Source organism: Microplitis mediator, chromosome 7, assembly GCF_029852145.1.
Source record: "Microplitis mediator isolate UGA2020A chromosome 7, iyMicMedi2.1, whole genome shotgun sequence".
Lineage (NCBI taxonomy): Eukaryota > Metazoa > Arthropoda > Insecta > Hymenoptera > Braconidae > Microplitis > Microplitis mediator.
Window position 1 is genome coordinate 10,022,664 of NC_079975.1, and position 19,416 is coordinate 10,042,079.

Below are 19,416 nucleotides of genomic sequence, written 5' to 3' on the forward strand. Positions count from 1 at the left end.
TTTTAGTTTGTTTTTTTTTTTTTATTTGCTGTGCCACACTTTAAAAAATTTGCGGAATAAACGCGGATTAAATTCGGAGTAAATACGAAATGGATAATTTTTTACTTATTTAACCTCCGCAGAGTGAAATTCAATTTACTTTGACATTAAATAAAATTCACATAACTCCGAAATTACTCCTCTGAAAAAAAAAAATTGCATACTTATTCCGAATGCGGAATTATTTTTTAAAAACTTCAAAACTCCGAGTGACAAGGCGAATTTCGATTGAGATAAAATTCATATTCACTTCGAATTCACTCCCAAATTTCCGATGTAAAAATACCTACCATAATATTTTTGATAGCTTATATTTTTAAATAGTAAGAAAAAAGGGTTAAGAATAAAATAGTTCAAGACAACTGTAAAAATTTACGGAAATACGAGGTGGTTTATTATATATAATAATGTTTTTAACCGTAATGCATAGTAGCGAGAGTATGAATATGATATATACTATATCTGTACATTTCTCACTTAGACCCAAAAAGTATTTTATTTAATATATACTCTTTCATATATCTTTATTTATTTATTCTCCCTTACTTCATTATATTTTTTTTAAACATTTGTTTTTGATCTTTCAATACATTTTTTTCTTCATCAGCATATATATATTTACATCGATAGTCGTTTTATCAGTTTTTATCGTTAAACGCTCTATCATTTATTTTTATATTTATATTTTATGGCTATTAGTACAATTTTGTATGAGGATACCGTTGAAACAGATTAATCAAAGACCGAATTCGCTATTAATGTTTACTTGAAATATTTTGTTAATGATGTTGATGTTAATAAAGTATAATATTAAATGGAATATAAAAAGTGTTGAGGTTTTTTAATGACAACTCAAACAAAATATTTTTTTATTGTCATTATGAATTGTTAATATTTATCTATACATTTTTAAGTATTGAAAGAAAAAAGCTGAAATTCGATTAAATATACTCAGAGAATTTTGTGATATTTTTTATAAAAAATTTATAGAAAAATTGCTACAGTAATCGTAGCATTAGGACAGTAGGAAATTATGGTAAAAATTACTGGAAACATGAAAATTTTTCAAATATACCGAACAAAATTTACAATGTGCATTGTAATTTTGATAAAGCACTAGCTTAAATTTCATTTTATAAATTTTTACTAGCCACGTCGTAATTGGTTATGCTAAATTACAATATTCAGTAAAATAGTCGTAAAAAATTTAATAAAAGCAATCAATTATAATTCAAAGAAAGCTGAAAAAATTAGTCAAGTGCATTCAGTAACTCAACATGCATACAATCACTTAGTAACAACGAAATAGAAGCATGGTTATTTTGTAAAATAAATTATAATTTATTTATTCAAATAAATCACCGTTAACAATTATAAAAACAGTTTATCTACCAAATTTATCGAAAATTCTATCAGCATTCAAATACATATCTATAATTATAATACAAAAGAAAATTCACAGAATGTTTTACATGGAGATACTCGCGAATGTTTCAATACGTCTCGTAATTAAGGCTGTGCCGTACTGACAGAATTTTTGAATTATACTTTTTTTTTAATTTATTAATCAATTGTTATTACAGTAATTTTTATAGTTTCCAAAAAAATGTGTGAGACAAATTTTTCCGGAAGATTTTCATCATTCGAGTGATGTAATTATTCTAAACGTAATTGGAAAAGTAAAATTTGAAAATTCGGTTACTACTGCCCACCCCTAATTCTAAGCTATCAACGCACTAGAATGAACGAAAAGAGCCGAGAATTTCCGAACGAACTCGAATTTAAAAAATTTTTGATAAAATTACCATACTGTGTTGTACAAAGTCTCAAAAAAGTTGGAATTTTCACATTTAATTTCACAAATTTACAGTTGGACCTAGTTTTTTTTATTGTAAATATTTAAAGAAAGTAAATGATCTTTTGATCAGTCAGAAATTTTACCATGAGGTATAGTAAACACAGTTATCTTCTAAAGTATATTTTAATAAAATTTTATTAAAAATTACTGAAATAAATAGGGTAATTCTAAAAAATGACGAGGTTTCCCACTCGGCTGCCCAATTTCGAAACATAATAACTGACAAAAATAAATTTTTGGAAATACGTACTGAATCATGTTCACAAGACTCCAGTGGAACTAAAAATACTAAAATATCGATTTTGAAAAATTTGTCCCTAACTTTGTTTCGAAATTGGGCAGCTGCACTGTTACCTAAAATTTTTGGGCAATTTCTACTATAAAATTCTCTGCGCATATATTAATATTCATCTTCGCGTTAGTAAACATATTTTAATTAAAATTATGCAAATGCATATTTAATAAATAAATTTAGTTTGAGTTTTACCTGACTAATGAATATTATAATCCATGATTAATCTGTTTCTGCGATACTGTGTAATTTGTTATTTAAAATTTTAAATAAACAAGCGTAAATATCAATTTATATTTTGTTTATATATAAATATAAACATTTATATTTATATATATATGTATTTGTATAATTGTGTATAAATTTTCTCTTTTTTTATCTGGTTTTCCAAGTGCAGTTATTTATTATTGCACGTGTAAAAAAAGCTTTTATCTACAGGATTTTATGCGATAATTAACATTTAATATTATAATCAACAAGAAAAACATATTACATGACAGGATAATTTTTAAATTTTGTACACAATAATAGTAATATTAATAATAATGATCATAATAATTATTATGATAATAAAAATAATAATAATAATAAACATAATAATATGATTATAATATCATTTTCATTGTAAATAATAACTTCCTAATTATATTAATAAAACTAATAATTAAATTTGTAATAATCGTTTTTACAAAACAAAAAAAAAATATATATATATATATATAATAAATCGCTTTGCGATTTTTGTTGTTTCGATAACTGGAATTAAATTGTCAGTTATTGACCACCAGACTCGATCGTTATCTTTTCACTAGTATATTCTCTTATATATTACAAATTTATTAAATCATTTTTTTCTTTTTTTTAAATATTTTTGTTTATATTTATACTATTGTGTTGTAATATTTTTTGTTAATATACTATTATAATTTCGCTGACAATCGATAGTTCACAATCGAGTCCGGATGGATTGTGGATAAGATTAATTGAACATAAACTTGTTCTACCAGACGAGGCCCTCGCTTTGCATCTGGTGTTGCTGTTCAGGAAAGCCGCCGCCACCGCCTCCTCCACTGCCGGGACCGCCACAATTACCACCTCCTCCGGGATTACCTTGGCCACCGCCTGAAAACATAATGTTGTAATCGTTATATAAAACCGAAAATAATTTTTTACACACATGAATACAACTATAGTAAGAATTGTAAATGGTATATCACTTGTTTTCATTAATATCTATGATAAAAAAAATTTTATTGATAATGTGCCTCAATTTATTAGTTTAGAAAATTCAATATACTTTAAAAAATTGAGAATGAATACGGATTTTATTTTAATCCGAATTCACTCCATGACTCAGAGTTCTGGAATTTAAAAAAAGAATCAATTCGCATATGGCGTAAACAGAAAGAATTTTTGATTTCGGCCGAATGATTCTGAATTTACTCCGATCCGTTGTTGATATTAAAAAAAAAAACTTAACGGAGTTTAAAAAAACAATCTTTCCGCATGCGGAGTAAAAAGGGATTTTTTTTAGTGAAGTGATTTCAGAGTGACACGGATTTAATTTCAATCTGCATATTCACTCTGGTTCGGAGTTTTAACACTTAAATAAATTTATATTTAATTGAATTAACTTTTTCATGGGAAATATAACTTTGTTAATAAATAATTAATTCAGGATTTGATAATTAAACGTAATATATTATGTATTTAATTTATAAACTTGTTTTAGTAACTTGCTAAATTATAATTTCGTACAATACATAGTAAAAAGATTAAATTATTTAATATTTATAGTGGCATAGTTTTTATTAGAATATTTTTTATTTCGGTACGATATAAAATGTTATTTCCTGGTATGGTTAATGTAAGTTATATATGACAGTTTGTGACTGAGGGAAATTATATCCATGATGAAAAATGAAAAATCTATTTCTTTAACTCCATAAACGTGAAAGTTTTCATTATCAGCTGCTTATAATTTTTGAAAATTATTTCGCGTGGATATATACAAAAGAAGCTCGTAATCGCTTCCGTATTCAATAGAAATGTCTAAATATAAAAGACCAAACCTCACTATACATAAGTAATTTACTCCGCGAGTTTTTACTACAACTTTATTCTGCAGAGTTATTTTATACTTAATATTTTCTAAAACTCCCGGGGGAAGTGAATAAATAAAAAATTATGTACAGTGGATTAAATTTGAAATTTTTTATTAACTTCTAACGATCAAATTGAGTCTAAAAAACTCAAGCATAATAATTTTAAACTCCAAATTGCTTCATCTTATATTTTTCCAATTTTAAACTCCAAATATCTTAATAGATATTGAGTTTTTAAATAATATATAAGACACCTTTTTTGTAGAAAATTTGACGTTCTGCAAAAAAGGTATCTTACAATTTATCACAAAATTAAATATTTATAACGATATTTGTAAAAAAGTATCACGGGCAAAACTCGATTAAATTTCAAATGTTAATTAAGTGCAAATAAAATGTAAATTTGAACAGAAATAACTTAAAATTTTTATTTGACTTAAAACAGATCACATTGTTCGGCTCGGATTATTATAAAACCTGAGTTTCAAAATACTGTGATAAATGAAAAATATATTGAAGTTATTAATATTATTGTAAAATTATCATCATCATGCACCGAATCGTGTAAAATAAATTAAACTCTTTTCCCGAGTCAATATTTAACATGTTCGTCAAATAGAATTAACTTTACAAAAAAGTAATAGATATTATAAAAAGTATCTCACATTAGAATAACTAATTAAGAATTTTATTGAACCCAAGAAAGTTTTTAATAATAAAAGTGTATCGAAACAAAAAAGTCTTACTAATATTCTCTTAGCAGATTGACTACATGTTTACAATGGCTTTTGTAAAATCGAAAGTGTTATTACAATCGAAACAGAGTTCTATTTATATTTTAAGATTAATCGATCACTCATTGTTTTTAAGTCGTTTGCGAATAAAAAGTTTGAGAAAAGTTTTTTGAGATTTTTTCTAATTTTAAGATTTATATTTTAATCTGAATCTTAACGATTACCTTTAATTACAATAAGAACCAATCAAATATCCCAATTTATTTGAAAAATATTGTACGAACAAATTTTGTGTATGTGCATTCACATACAGAACTCTAATTTTTTTTTTCTTTAATAATCAGAAATTATTCGTTAAACTTCAAAACATAGATAATGTTTTAACAGGGCCCTTTTTGCCCGCCAAAAATGAAAATTTTATTTTGCAACGGCAGCTAAAAATTTTGTCTATTTACCTTCAATGCCATTAAAAACAAAAAGATTTAGCGTATTTTAGTCCTCTAAAACTTAGTATTTCCTTAGGTACCCTCTTTTGTCCCCCCCCCCTTCCCCTATTTAATGAACAGTTTTGGTGGTCTATTTTACCCCTTATTACATAAGAAATTTCGATAAGCTTATTATCCGTCCGAATTTATTGGCGTATAGAAAATTTTGAGGGTCCACTTTGCCCCCATATTTTTTGAAGTTTTGAAAATTTTAAAGGGCCTACTTTGCCCGCAGTGGTCCACTTTGCCCCCTCCCCTATATTTAGCTCAATTTTACAAGGGATGTGTTTTAACCCGTCAGCACTCCGGTGATTTTTAGTGTCTCGCTTGCGTGACAGTGACATTTCTATAAGTTAAATAGTGTCCTGTGAGCAAAATGCTCATAACGGGAGTGCTGACGGGTTAAGTTTTAGTGATTCTGACATTCTGTCCAGTTCATTGATGTAATACGATATTAGGTACCTATCATATCAATATTTGCTTCATCAATGGGTTATCAAACGTTGTATTTATTTAACCAGACCCTGTCAAAACAATCCATGTGGGATTGCACGGGAACCCATAGGAATCCATATATGATAGTGTGAATTTATGTAAGAATCTATAGAAATTTATGTAGGAGTGTATGGATTCATATAAGGATCCATGTTATAAATTATGCGGACATCTGGATTCTCATATGAGAAATCCACACAGGGAATTGTGGATATTTGGACTCCCATATAGGAATTTGACATAGGAACTTGGGTATATGGATTTCATTGTCGGAAATTCATATGGGAATCTGGGTTTCTATGTAAGTAATTTCTATAGAAATACACATGTGTATATCTATCGTCTATTGATATGCGTAAAAGAACAGTAATATCCAATCGGCAGGATACTTTTTAACAACAAATCGATTAATTGATGCTCGTTATACCAGTATTTGTAATAAGTTATTAATTTACTAATTAACTCAATAAGTATAACATCTTTATAGAAATTACAAATAATTTTAATAAAACACTAAACTAAGTATCGTACAAAGGTATTGTACTTCAGGAAAGTTTATAAAAACACATATACTCTTTATACAGTATTTGTATCAATAACTTGACGCCTTTTAGTAATTTTCTTTATTCCTAACCCATACAAGATTCCTTTATTGATTTTGACATGGTGTGGATTCCCATAGAAACCTATGTGAAAATCTATGTCGGGATCTATGCTAGATTCCGGTCGGAAACCATTTGGGAATCCATCCGAAAACCCCATCCCATGCTTTGGAACACCTATATCGGCCCATGCTTGGCTCAAAATTGGGTACTCAGTCCTGGCCGTTACAATGATTACCCGAGCTTGGGCCAAGACTGGATGCCCCTGCCTTGGCCGTCCAATGGCAACCCAAAATTGGGCCAAGGAGGATTACCCAAGTTTGGCTATACCTATGGTTTAAAAAGTACATCTTATAAATGTATCAGTTCAACATTAGTAGGTTCGTCCAGTAGCTACCGTTCGGACCCAGCAATCAGAAGGACGGCAATTCGCGCTCAGAGTCCAGCAGAATTTTCACCGAGTTCTTTTCACATTATTTACCTCCCTTAGATAGTTTAAACGTTAATGATCATGAACTCTACGAGAGGTTAATAATAATAAATTTTTTTTTTTAATTAAATTTATTCGTTTCCTCGATGTATGGGCCAGATCTGACAACGAAGCCTGAGCCAAGTCTAGCAACCAGGACTGGCCCTGTGTTATCATTCCAAACTTCTACCAAGGCTGGCTTACAAGCTTAGCCCAAGGTTCTACATACTTGGGCCAAGCCTGGGCCCGTCGTACTTTCCTCTCTGGGATGTGGAAACCCACGTTGGAATCTAGGCTGGATTCCCATATGGACTTTTGATAGAGGATACTTTTTAAAAGTTATAAAGCTATTTATGTAGAAAATTATTCCCTAACAGTATTATATTTTTAATGATTAGAAGAACTTGTATTTAGTCGAATTCAATATAATAATATAAATGTAAAATAAAAAAAAATCAAATAATATAATATAAAAACCGTCTATAGTATTCAATAAAAAAGTAACAAAATTTTTTTATTTTTTATATGAAATTTTTCGATAATATTTAGATTAATTGAAAATAACTTTTCTTATCGTAGGGGAATCTGGGACAAAATGGCACGTCATTTATAAGATAAATAAATTTGTTCTCAAGTTTAATACTATTATTTACGGTGTCTATGGGGAAAATGAAACAGGTTAACCACCTTGGGCAGTGCAGCAAAAATTTTAATTAAACAAATGGTGTCTCATTTTGTCTAGGGTTTTTGCATGTATATATTAAATAATTTGAAAAAAGTTGTTGTAGGGGAGTCAGTTAAATCAATAATACTTTATCCATTTTTTTTCAGATGAATAAAATCAAAATGATAGCTTTTTCTTTTTTGAAATTATACCTTATTATATAGACTATCATTTCTCATAAGCACATGAGGAAAAAATCAACAAATGATAAAAATTTTTAATAAATACGAAATTGTACAACTGCATTAAATGGTTCAATCGTCCCCTTTTAAGGAGCAATTGAACCTAGAGTATCAGAACCACAAATGAATGACTTTAATGAATAATTTACTATTCATTACAGCTTAAAACTAAAATTACAACACTTCTAATAATATTGATTATTTTATCTAACATTATATGTTATAGAAATTACTTTTACAACTGCTGTCATTACAATAATTTTTTTTCTAGGTTAGTTTAGCTTTTTTTCACATTCAGTCAAGATGCGCGCGCATGTCAGATGCTCACCGTGCGGTTCAACCGTCCTGAAGTGTACTGGTTCAATTGACCCCATATGATTTTATTAAAATAAATGGTAAAAAAAAAATTATTCAAGAACTATTTTGCTAGAAGTAAAGTTAGAAATTTATCACTAATATATGTAAGGAGGTATTACAAAAAAAAAAAAATTGAGATTACATTTAAAAATTTTTAAGTAATTAAACAATTTGTCAAGAGCTGAAAAAAAAGTTGACATGCCTAAGAACACAAAAGCTTGAATTTTTCAAAATTAAATCATCATAATAATTCCAACCCTTGGTCAGACTAAGGTTTAGTGTATTAAAACATTATTCCAAGAGGACAACTCATTTTTCTATTTTCTTCGATTTTTCTATTAGGCTTACTGGTTCAATTGACCCCCTTCTCCCCTACTTTACGCTCTCTTCAAAATAGGTATGTATTTACAATCTACATATATATCAAATTTATTTTAACAATAATAAACTTTTATAAAAATAATTATTAATTTTTAAAAATCATTGCAGTGAAATTTAACCTGAATATTTTACTTCTAAAGTTCTATCACATAGATTATAATTTACAATATATATACCGTAAAAAAAAACTGTTACAAAACTTTTAGTGGCATGTCTAATGAGCTTTTATGTGGAGGCAAAAATGAAATAGAAACGAAATATTGACTGTTTAATCTTTAATCATGGGCCTACCTGTAGGTGCTAGGAACTCTCCGGGACTGCCGCCCGTCGGTGGTTGAGGTCCTTGGCCCGGAGGTCCCGTGAGAAATTCCGGGGGGCCTCCTGCGGCGCCTGGTGGTGGATACTCCCCCGCAACAGCCGCTGCCGCCATCCCTCCTATACTAGCAGGGTCGAGACCTGTCACAAACAGGTTGGGAACTGATCAGACAACATCGTACCATGTTTCCATCTCCGAATACTCTGCTATTTCTGAACTCAAAATTTATTTTCCCAGTAAAACGTAATTGCCATTAAAGTAATCAAAGTAATTAAAAAAAAAAAAAAAAAAAAAAACTGAGTAAAAATAACGAATGTTTAATTTTGAGAAAGTCTATTAAAAATGATGGTTCAATTGATTCTTCAACTCACTCGGATTACCTGGACCAGCGAACGGTGGCCCATGCGGATGAGGAGGTCCATGTGCACCAAAGAATTCATGATGAAATGGAACAGGAGCACCATAGCCAAATTCAAACTTATCAGTAGGAAAATATGGAAATCCAGGTGGCGGACCATCGTCACCACCTAGCGCTCCATGATTAAGATTTAATGGGAAACCCCGCATTTTTCTAGAACCATTGAAGAATGGACTTCTTCCCATCGTCGTAAGTTGTTTCAACCTTCGCTCTTTACTCCTTTTATTTTGAAACCATACCTGCCAATTATTAATTAATAATTAAATGATCAATAAACTAAACAAAAATATCTTACTATTAAATATATTATTGAGTAAAAAATACCTGTATAACTCGCATAGGTAAACCAGTCTCTTTCGCAAGTTGTTCCCTAATGTGCCGCGTTGGTTTTGGCGTTGCCGAAAACGCCGTTTTTAATATTTCTAATTGTTTAGCTTTTATTGTAGTTCTTGGCCCCCGTCGCTTTGATCCAGCGCCACCATCACCGCTTCCACCCCCGGCACCACCATCAGGACTTTTGTTTTCTGTTTGGCTATCTCTAGTTTCAGGATCACCGTCTAAGGAACCTGTTTTTAATTTCAATTTAAAAATTTAATAACGTTATTTGAAATGATTTTTTTTTTTTAATATGAAAAATATAAGTTTGATTTTTAATTGCCGCAAGACTATCCGATCAAATTATAAAATTTGAATTCATTGACTGAATGAGAATAGCTGGATAGAATCATATTTACGGTTTCAATATAACTAATAGGGTGGTTGTTAAAAATTAAATTTTCTCAGACACCCTATAAAAATCTTCTTTTTAGTGAAAAAATACGTGGAAAATTTGTTTTTTTCTTGTTAAGTAAAAAAAAACACGTGCTTCAGGACAATCGAAATTCATTTTTCGATACAATCGTGGTTTTTTAAAAATCTCTCATGAAATATGCAAATTAAAGAAAAAAATTGTAGGAATAATTTTCTAGAAAATTAAATTCTTGACAAAAAAGGTCATGTTTATTTTTTTTATAAAATGTGTATTTATGAAGATATTTTAGAAAAACTTTTTTAGATTTTATTAATTGAGTATTTAAAGGATTACGAATGTTAGAAATAACGTTTTTTCTTAAGTATAGACAACTTCGTAACTCGTAACATATCAATCATTAATATTCGTTATAGTTTCTATATAGGGGACGGTGGGGTAGAGCAGCCCCCCTGAAATTTTGATCAAAAAAAAATTTATAAAAAAATGAATTTGACCTTTTTTGTCAAGAATTTAATTTCCTATAAAATTGTTCTTATGATTTTTTCCTTTAATCTGCATATTTCATGAGATATTGAAAAAAAAAAAACATGATTGTATCGAAAAATGAACTTTGATCGTCCTGAAGCACGTGTTCTTTTTACTTAAAAAGAAAAAACCAAATTCCTCACTTATTTTTTCACTAAAAAGAAGCTTTTTATAGGGCGTCTGAGGAAATTTAATTTTTAACGACCACCCAAATAACTATACTAATATCAAGGACAAATAAAAACGTAAACAGTTCATTAGTAAAGTTGTATAAGTACATTTTATGCCAAACCGCGTGATATTAGAAGTTACTGAAATTATATAGTATGTACTATTGTATACAACTAAAAAAATTGATTGACTATTTGATCATTCATCGAGATGACCATGACAATCCTTGTTTTTTGTTAGAGGCCAAGTTATAGAGGAGGCATGACGGCCCCCTTTTTTAAGATAGTCCCCCGAAAAATTATTTAAAAAAATTTTTTTTGTCATTGCCATGTTTATAAGGGACTCAATGATGCATAAGAGTAAATTACATCGGAGCAAGTTGAACTTATGACACAAATTTTTTAAATTTAATTATTCTGAATTTTTTGTATGTCAGAAGTAAAATAATTATTAATAATAAATAAAATAATTTTGAATTAGCAACAAATATTTGTACGTATAATCTTCTATTCAATGATCCAACTTACTAACGGTAAATCTAAATAGAAATGATATTTTGTATAAATACAAATAATATGCGTGAAAATCGAAGTTTTAAAATAAGGAAAAAAATTTTTATTTTTATTTTTGGAAAAGTCCAACTTACCTCAGCAAACTCGAATTTTTCGGTCCCGACAAAATCGTTAAGACTTTTTTTAAATTTTTTTGAGGAAACCATCATACCTCCTCTTTTTAAATTTCGAGATTTGGGATGAAATAAATCCCGGAAAACCTATTTTTTCGTCGTTTGTAATCAAATTTGCCGGTTCCATAATAAGTTAACTATAACCTTAAGAGAGCCATTTTGCCCCCTCTCTCCTATATTTTAATACATATATGAAATATACTCAAGAATTAAAAGTGTATAAACATTTTATTTGAAACCTATCACTTTCACCAAAAACATCAATTTTTTATTTTTTCTTTACAAAGTTTATAAACTCCAATTAACATACATTAGCATAACAAAAGGAATGATCATTGCAGGACAAATTAATCTTATTCTTATTCAAATATATATAGGTGTATAAATAACCACATCAGCAGGTACTCGATCTCTTATCCTATTGCTGTCTTATAGTCTATCATCCTTCACCCTGTTATGTTTTGTTTCATTATATATATATATATATATATATATATATATATGTATATGTATCCGTTACCCATCGACGCGTATTATTGACAGCACAAAAATCAGAGGGGTCGGCATGTATCATATATCCCCTGCAGCATTATTACTGCAAAGAGAGCGAGTTAAAAGCTATAGGGCATACCGCGATAATCTTTTACATCGACCGATTGCAGGGAGGTCTTAACCACGGGACAAAGAAAATGTTTGGACAGTGTCATATCGTACAACAGGACACCCCTTCAAGATACCCTAGTACTTGGAGCGGATGAAGAGCACCTACCAAACACTATATATACTATAAAACCCCCAATTCTATACTCTCCATACTGCAGAAAGTTATCGTGTATATAATATATACAAAGCGACTAAAAGAAAAAAAAAAAAGAGTGCGGAAACCATTGTCAGCATTTTTTTTTCTACCCTATACCTTGGATAAAAGAGCCGGTTAGAAAAAGTGGATAATAAGTCGTTCGCCCTAAGATATATACTTTGTAAATATTATATGCTCGGATGGTTATAATCGCTTTTTGATACACTCCAGTCTGTATACAGCCGTTTGTTTTCAAATTTACGTAGCAATAGATCAACAATGTGCTTTTAAATTCTTTATTACTAAAATTATTATGTATTTCGTATACCAAAATTACTTATTTATTTCAAGTATAATCATTGTGGTCAAATTTTCTTGTGATATTTTTTCAGATTTTGATTGGACAATTCCCGGTTGAAAAAAAAATTCATAAAAATGAACTTACAAATTTGAGGCAATTCTGAACTTTAAGTTTGATCATTTGCGGAATTTAAAAAACATTTAATCGTAATAAAAATTTGTAACCGCCTGACTTCGTTATTGAACAATTCAAATGAGTCAAAAACCATTTATAGTTGGGTTTAAAGTATTTTTTTTCAACGTCATTCAAACCAGGAAAATTCTCAAATCGAATTATGCTTGCTTGAAAAATTCCAAGAAACGTGAAAAAAATAATCAATTTAGTTCAAAATTGTCTCAAGTTTGGAAGTTCACTTGTTCACTATTATGAACTTTATTTAGAACGACTTTTTTTTCACGCAGACTGAGTCGAAAAGTTTAATTTAATCTGTTTTGAGTTAACGTAAAAATTGAAACCACTTTCAATTATAAATAGCATTTGTTATTTATTATAATCTGTCTGTAAAATCGGTTCATATTCAAAAATTTTTTTCCCAATTTTTAGTCTTTTTTTGATCAGTTCTAGGCCAAAGTCAGATCTTTTTCCACATAAAATAATAAAAATTTTTATGAACATCATAAATAAATATAAATATTTCAAGTGTATTTTAGACGAGTTTTATTTTTTCTGATCTTTACAAATAAAATTTTTCAAAGTTCCAGATTAAGACTTGTTTTGTCTTTTTAAAATAAAATTATTTTTTTTTTACAGAGTAGATTAAATATTCAAAAAAAAATGTGTCAACAAGCTCAAGAATAGATCAGTCAAACTGCAAGCAGACGAAATTTTTCGACCCGTGAGTAAAATATGTTGTTAATTATAAATTAAAGACAATAATTATTTATTGACACTTACCCTGATCTTCAGAGTCTTCTTGTTTGCAAGAGTCACTTCCAAGAGGTAGGTCACTGACATGCCCAACACTTTGGTCACCCGTACTACCGGGACCTAAACTATGTGGTCCAAGATGTGATCCACCAATTCCTTCATGATGATGAATGTGATTACTTCCATCTTCGTCCTCGTCTTCCGAGCCCGAACCCATCAGGGAGTCACCACCTGCCGGCAAAATCGGCGATTCTTTTACGAATCATCGACAAAAGTGTTGAATTAACTAAAAAGTTTTACCATATTTTTTATTGTTCATTTAAAAAAACTATTATTAAACATTATGATCTTGTAAATGTAGTAAAGAATATATATTTCAGCTAACGGTTTAAAAGAAATAAAATAAAAAATAAAAAACAAAAAGTAAGTTAACGTAAAAGTGTGCTCGATACGATACGAGTAAAAATGAAAAATGGATTATGGCGATTCATAGAAAACTCGTGGAAAAAATAATGACTATACTTTTGATTTAGTTATGGGCCGACGTCTTTACTTGGGCGTTTCTAGAACGAGCGAGTTGCTTGTGGTCGCTTGTGGTCGACTGTCGGCATGCGACAAAAGAGAACCCGCTGTGTAACATAACGACCCTTGTATTCGTCTCACAGTTACAAAACCTCTCGAAATCACCGAGATCAAACCAAGACGGTGAAATAAAATAACGTAAACGAGAGAGAGTCGTTGCAAGTATTCTACACTTTTATATTCACACGCCCTTACCTATAATTCTTATATATATTATAAATCCTATAAAGAGTATCTATCTCCTTTTGCTCTACTGTATTTCTTGATATCTTTTCTCCCAAAAGAATAATATAAAATATAAACATCAAGTGAGAATAAAATGTGATCTTGTGCACTTTAATGCGTCTTATTATCCTCTAAGCTGTATGACATGTTGATGCACCACTGGCCAACGATATACCCGTGTATTTTCACAGCTTGCCTGACATCAACGCCTGGTTCTATATATTATTCTGCTCTAAAGAATTCACTAAAAAAATAGAGAATAACAACCGTACCCGTCAACCCCTAGTTTCATACGCGTCATCCCGTGAAATGCTGAATTTATTTTGTTCGATAAAAAAATTTATAAAATATCATCAATGAAAATAAAATTTCATATTTAAAAAATACATTTTTAATTTCATAATTAATTTGTCCGAGTTTTTTTTTTTTTTTTTCATTACTTAGCAGATATATTTCTATGCATCATTATGAAAAGTATAGAGGTATGAAAAGTATGAAAATATATAAATTACAAGTGACTAAACGCTTAAATCTTAAAATATGTAAATCATATAACTCCGGACAAAGAAAAAAGATATCAAGGAAAAATAAAATAATGTTAAAAAAAAAAAAAATCAAACGACTCGTTGGAGCGTTTCCTAATCCCGCGGTTGGAGAGTGACTTCTTGGCATTTCGTTTCCACGTGGATACGCCAACGGATGACTTACCATGATGACTATGAGCGTGACGGGCGTCCGGCAGGGGCTTTCCCGACAAGTAGTCTTGCTTGCAGACAAACTTGTTGTCGTCCAGGACATAGAGCTCCTCACCAGTGCTCAGCTGCTTTCGACAAACAAGGCAGGTGAAGCAGTTTAGATGAAAAACTTTATCTCTTGCCTTTCTTACAAGATCTTGGGGGCTTATACCTTGATGACATCCACTACACTTTGTTCCATATCTCCTGTAATAATAAATAAAAATATATATTTAATGTACTATACATCATTTTATAAAATAAAAGTATATATAATAAATCATTTATTGCATGTATGTATGTATATATACATATGTATATAAACTTCTGTTAGTCGCGTGTTAATTTATTACTTATTACTATATAGCTTTGTGGATTTTTGTTATAATATTGAAGTCATATTTTTTTTTATTTAAAAAAAAATACAGTATGACGGCAGTATGGACAAATCAATATATTATTTATTTATCAACGATTATCGCTTATTAATAATGATGTTTATTGAAAATATTAATAACAAATTATATTCTAGATAAATCTATTAATAGAAATATTTGCTGTACATATAAATTATAAAAATAGCGGGATGTCAAGATAAAATATTCATAAACTGTAGATTTTTGATTAGTTAAATAATTGTTTTTCATCATACCTGCAACGAAAGTTCCTGCCCTGTTTAGAGGGAAAAAGTCGTTCTTTTCTCTTATGAGAGAACAAATGATAAAAATTAGCGCATGCGTCATTCTTGCCATAAACAGAGGCAAAAATTTAAACTTTCAGGTACAGATCTGGTGAAAAATCATATACACACCACGGAGGAAGGTAGGAGTTCCAAAATCCGCGTGTTTGCCACACTCGCCTTTAACTCGGGTATTAAGCAATTGTATACGCGGGTTGTAATGCCCTACTTTTCTCCCTTGGTGTGTAATATACTATTGCCTCTGTTTGTAGGAACAATGTTGCATGCGTTAATTTTTATCATTTGTTTTCTCATAAGAGAAAAGAACGACTTTCTTCCCTCTAAACAGGGTAGAAATTTAAACCTTCGGCGCAGGTATGGTGCACTGATAGAAGGATTTCTTAGTATTTAAGAAATCATTTCTTCTTATTTAACCAATATTTCTTAATATTTAAGGCATTTGTTAAATACAAAGAAATGATTCCTTAAATACTACACGGAAAAAAATTAACTATATAAATTGAGAATGTCAAGTAATACAATGATAAAGTGATCAATAAATACCATCATTCTAAATAGTAATTTTTTTATTTGTGATTAAAACGTGAATAATTACAGGATAAGTATGAAAATTTATTGTCTATGTAAAAAAAATTACTATTTGAATTTTATAAATCGTAACTGATACTTAGAAAATAGACGACACGTATTATAAAATTTACTATTTGAATGTTAAAATTCCCCATATTGACAACCGGGTTCCGGGTTATAATTTCAAATAGCAATTTTTAAAGTTATTTTTTTCCGTGTAAGAAATCTTTTTAAATGCTAAAAAATCCTTCTATGAGTGAAAAATTTAACGTTGATTATCATTAATGACTGTTTCTTTAAGTATATTACTGATATTTGTTGTATTTAATTCATGAACTTTTCATTGCCTTTTTTTTTAATTTACTACTATATTTACTTTCCGCCCATACGGAGAAAAATGGACATAAAAAATCTACGAAATTTTATTATGCCGTCAACCAAACTTGAAACAGGAAGTTAAGTCACCAAAAAATTATTATGCTGCACTATAAACATTATTATACATTTCGAACTTATTGATATATTGTAATGAATATTATTTATCTAAAATAGAAATTATATGTAATAGAGTATATAAAATTTTTAGAGACTCACAACGGTAATTACAGTAGAGCATAATAATTTATTGAAATTAAAAAAATTTTTATTGATTTAAAGTATGACACTCTTTATACATCGTCATACAAAATTGATAAAAAATAAATAAAATTTATTGATATTCATAATTACTTTCTAAATATTAAACTTCACTTTAAAGCCTTGTTTTGATGCCTTCACGTGTTCTAGATTTAAATGAGAGTGAAGTTAAAACAAACTTTATTGAAAATAATCAGTATAAAATTATCTTAATGTCAATAAAAAAGCTATAATTATCAGAGTTGCAAAAAAATTTGTGATAAAAAAATGAATGGTGAGAAAAGGTATTTGCACGATATTTGATGACATATATTATATAGAAGCATAATCAGAAGCTTTGATTTTTTTACGGTAGAAAGTGTATATAGATATCCTGAAGGCATATTTTGCGTTTGCGACTCCATCCTCACTCGTCTAATTACAGGAATTATTTAATTAATTATAGCAATTAGTTACTCCCATTCCCACAGTAAATTCAGTGACTTCTAAAAATTTTTTTATTTTTTACACCCATCATTCCTTCCCATTATTTTTTCGCTTTTTTTTTTCTCTTCTTTTTCTTTCTCTCATCTTATTCACATATATTAACTGCATTATTTTAAGCTTTTTATTTTGTTTTATTCTCTCGTTGGATTTCATATGCGAAAACTTTTTTTCTACCTTACATATATTGGCTGACCGTAAAAATAAATCGTTAATAGAAGAAGGCTTTGGGTAGTAGTATATACAAGCAAGAAATATATCCTAGTAGAAGACTCTTAAGTCCAGACGTAAAAACAAAACAGACTAAAATAAAATTGAAATAAAGCTATAAGGATAAGGATAAAAAAAAATTAAGACTAGAGTTCAGAGTTGATGTACAGTAAAACTGATGAATTTTTTCTTGAGTTAAAAAAAATAATAAATAAAATTCAAAGGAAAAAAGATAAAACAAAAGAATAAATTTTTAAAATATAAAATAAAAAGTAAGATAAATTTAGGTGGTTGAAAAAAAATTTTTAAAATAACAAACTATAGATATTCTTCTAGCTGAGAACAAGAAATATATATAGAACGGAACCATACTAATAAAAAACGAGAGGAAGGGAAGAGTTGTAGCACAATTTGTTATGGACCCGCGTCCACGGTTTCTCATACGTTGTCTCGTTTATTTTATCCTCTCTCTCATTTTATCCTTATATATTTTTGTATAATACATTAGTCCTCACATAAATGACTTGTGCACTTTCGTTTTCTGATTTATAAATTAATAAAATGCATATGCGTCAGTTAATTCTCCTGTTCATTACATGTCATGTATGCACAATTTATATTTATACTGACTATACAGTGACCTAACATATATTCTAACATATATCCATCAAAGAGCGCCTGATTTCAATGCCTTTCATTTGCTTTTACCAGCTCACGATGGTGAATACATTGAAGTATGTGAAGGTAATGTGGTAGTGTACTGTTTTATTAGTACTAAAGTAAACTTTAGATTTTAGTGTTTGATTTTATTTAACGCTATTCGTTAACTTCAAAAACGATGAGGTATTTACATACATACATATTATATAAATATGTTTACTACTTTTAGTAGACGTCCTTCTTATAGTTCAACTATATAAGACAAGTATCATACGTATATATGTAGTGGATTTTTATATAGTGGAAACCTAAACATGCAAACCTCTCAATAAGACAATTTATAGATAAATTGAGAAAAATATAGATAGCCCGAACTGCACTGACCGAAAGGTTATCTTGGTTCAAAGAGAATTATCTTGAGTCAAGAGAATATTTAGGAAAATGGAATAAATCTTGGTTGAAGAAAATTTTTTCTTAATTTTGATTATTTTGATTCAAAAAGTTATTTTTTCGACTCAAATGGGTTAAAGTTTTAAGTTAAAAATATATGATTTTAGTTCAAAAAGAAAAAATATTTTAAGAAAGTAAATTGTTTTTTGAATTAATATTTTGAATTTCTTCATTCATGTATATTGAATATTTTATTCTATGAAATTTAACTTCTCTACGTAAGGAGTCAGATTTCTTAAACCAACTAGTGGCTATTGCTTGAAACAAAAATAAAAAAAATTCAAGTCAAGAAAATCAAGCTCTTGGTTTTTTTCCATAGCAGCATTCGGATAACAGGAGCACTCGGGTCTATGCAGCTTCTCTACTTCGGACACTACTTTGTGTATACACGTAGACGCCCGAAGATCCCAAAAAAATGAAACGAGTCTGTTCAGCGCTGGCGCCGTATATGTGCAATTATATATTACACACCAATATTCTAATAGTATTAGTTTATTAATTATACAATTAACTAATTCATATACATAAATTGTTTTGAATTGAAGTGTTC

At 29.2% G+C, this 19,416-nt stretch overlaps 1 protein-coding gene across 7 annotated transcripts in view; it reads right to left on the minus strand.

Annotated features, from left to right (window-relative positions):
- Nucleotides 1-418: 418 nt before the first annotated feature.
- LOC130671563 (LIM/homeobox protein Lhx5-like) overlaps nt 419-19,416 on the minus strand; it is a 38,103-nt gene continuing 19,105 nt past the window's right edge. For 3 of the 7 annotated variants that reach the window (XM_057475525.1, XM_057475524.1, XM_057475526.1), the window contains 6 exons: nt 15,132-15,364; nt 13,644-13,868; nt 9,782-10,023; nt 9,411-9,696; nt 9,015-9,200; nt 419-3,311 (listed from right to left, as the gene is read on the minus strand). In XM_057475525.1, the coding sequence (XP_057331508.1) occupies nt 3,190-3,311; nt 9,015-9,200; nt 9,411-9,696; nt 9,782-10,023; nt 13,644-13,868; nt 15,132-15,364 (1,294 nt within the window). In that variant the 3' untranslated portion in view covers nt 419-3,189. The remainder of the gene's footprint in view (nt 3,312-9,014; nt 9,201-9,410; nt 9,697-9,781; nt 10,024-13,643; nt 13,869-15,131; nt 15,365-19,416) is intronic. The other 4 variants (XM_057475529.1, XM_057475530.1, XM_057475527.1 and 1 more) reach the window with 4 other exon arrangements.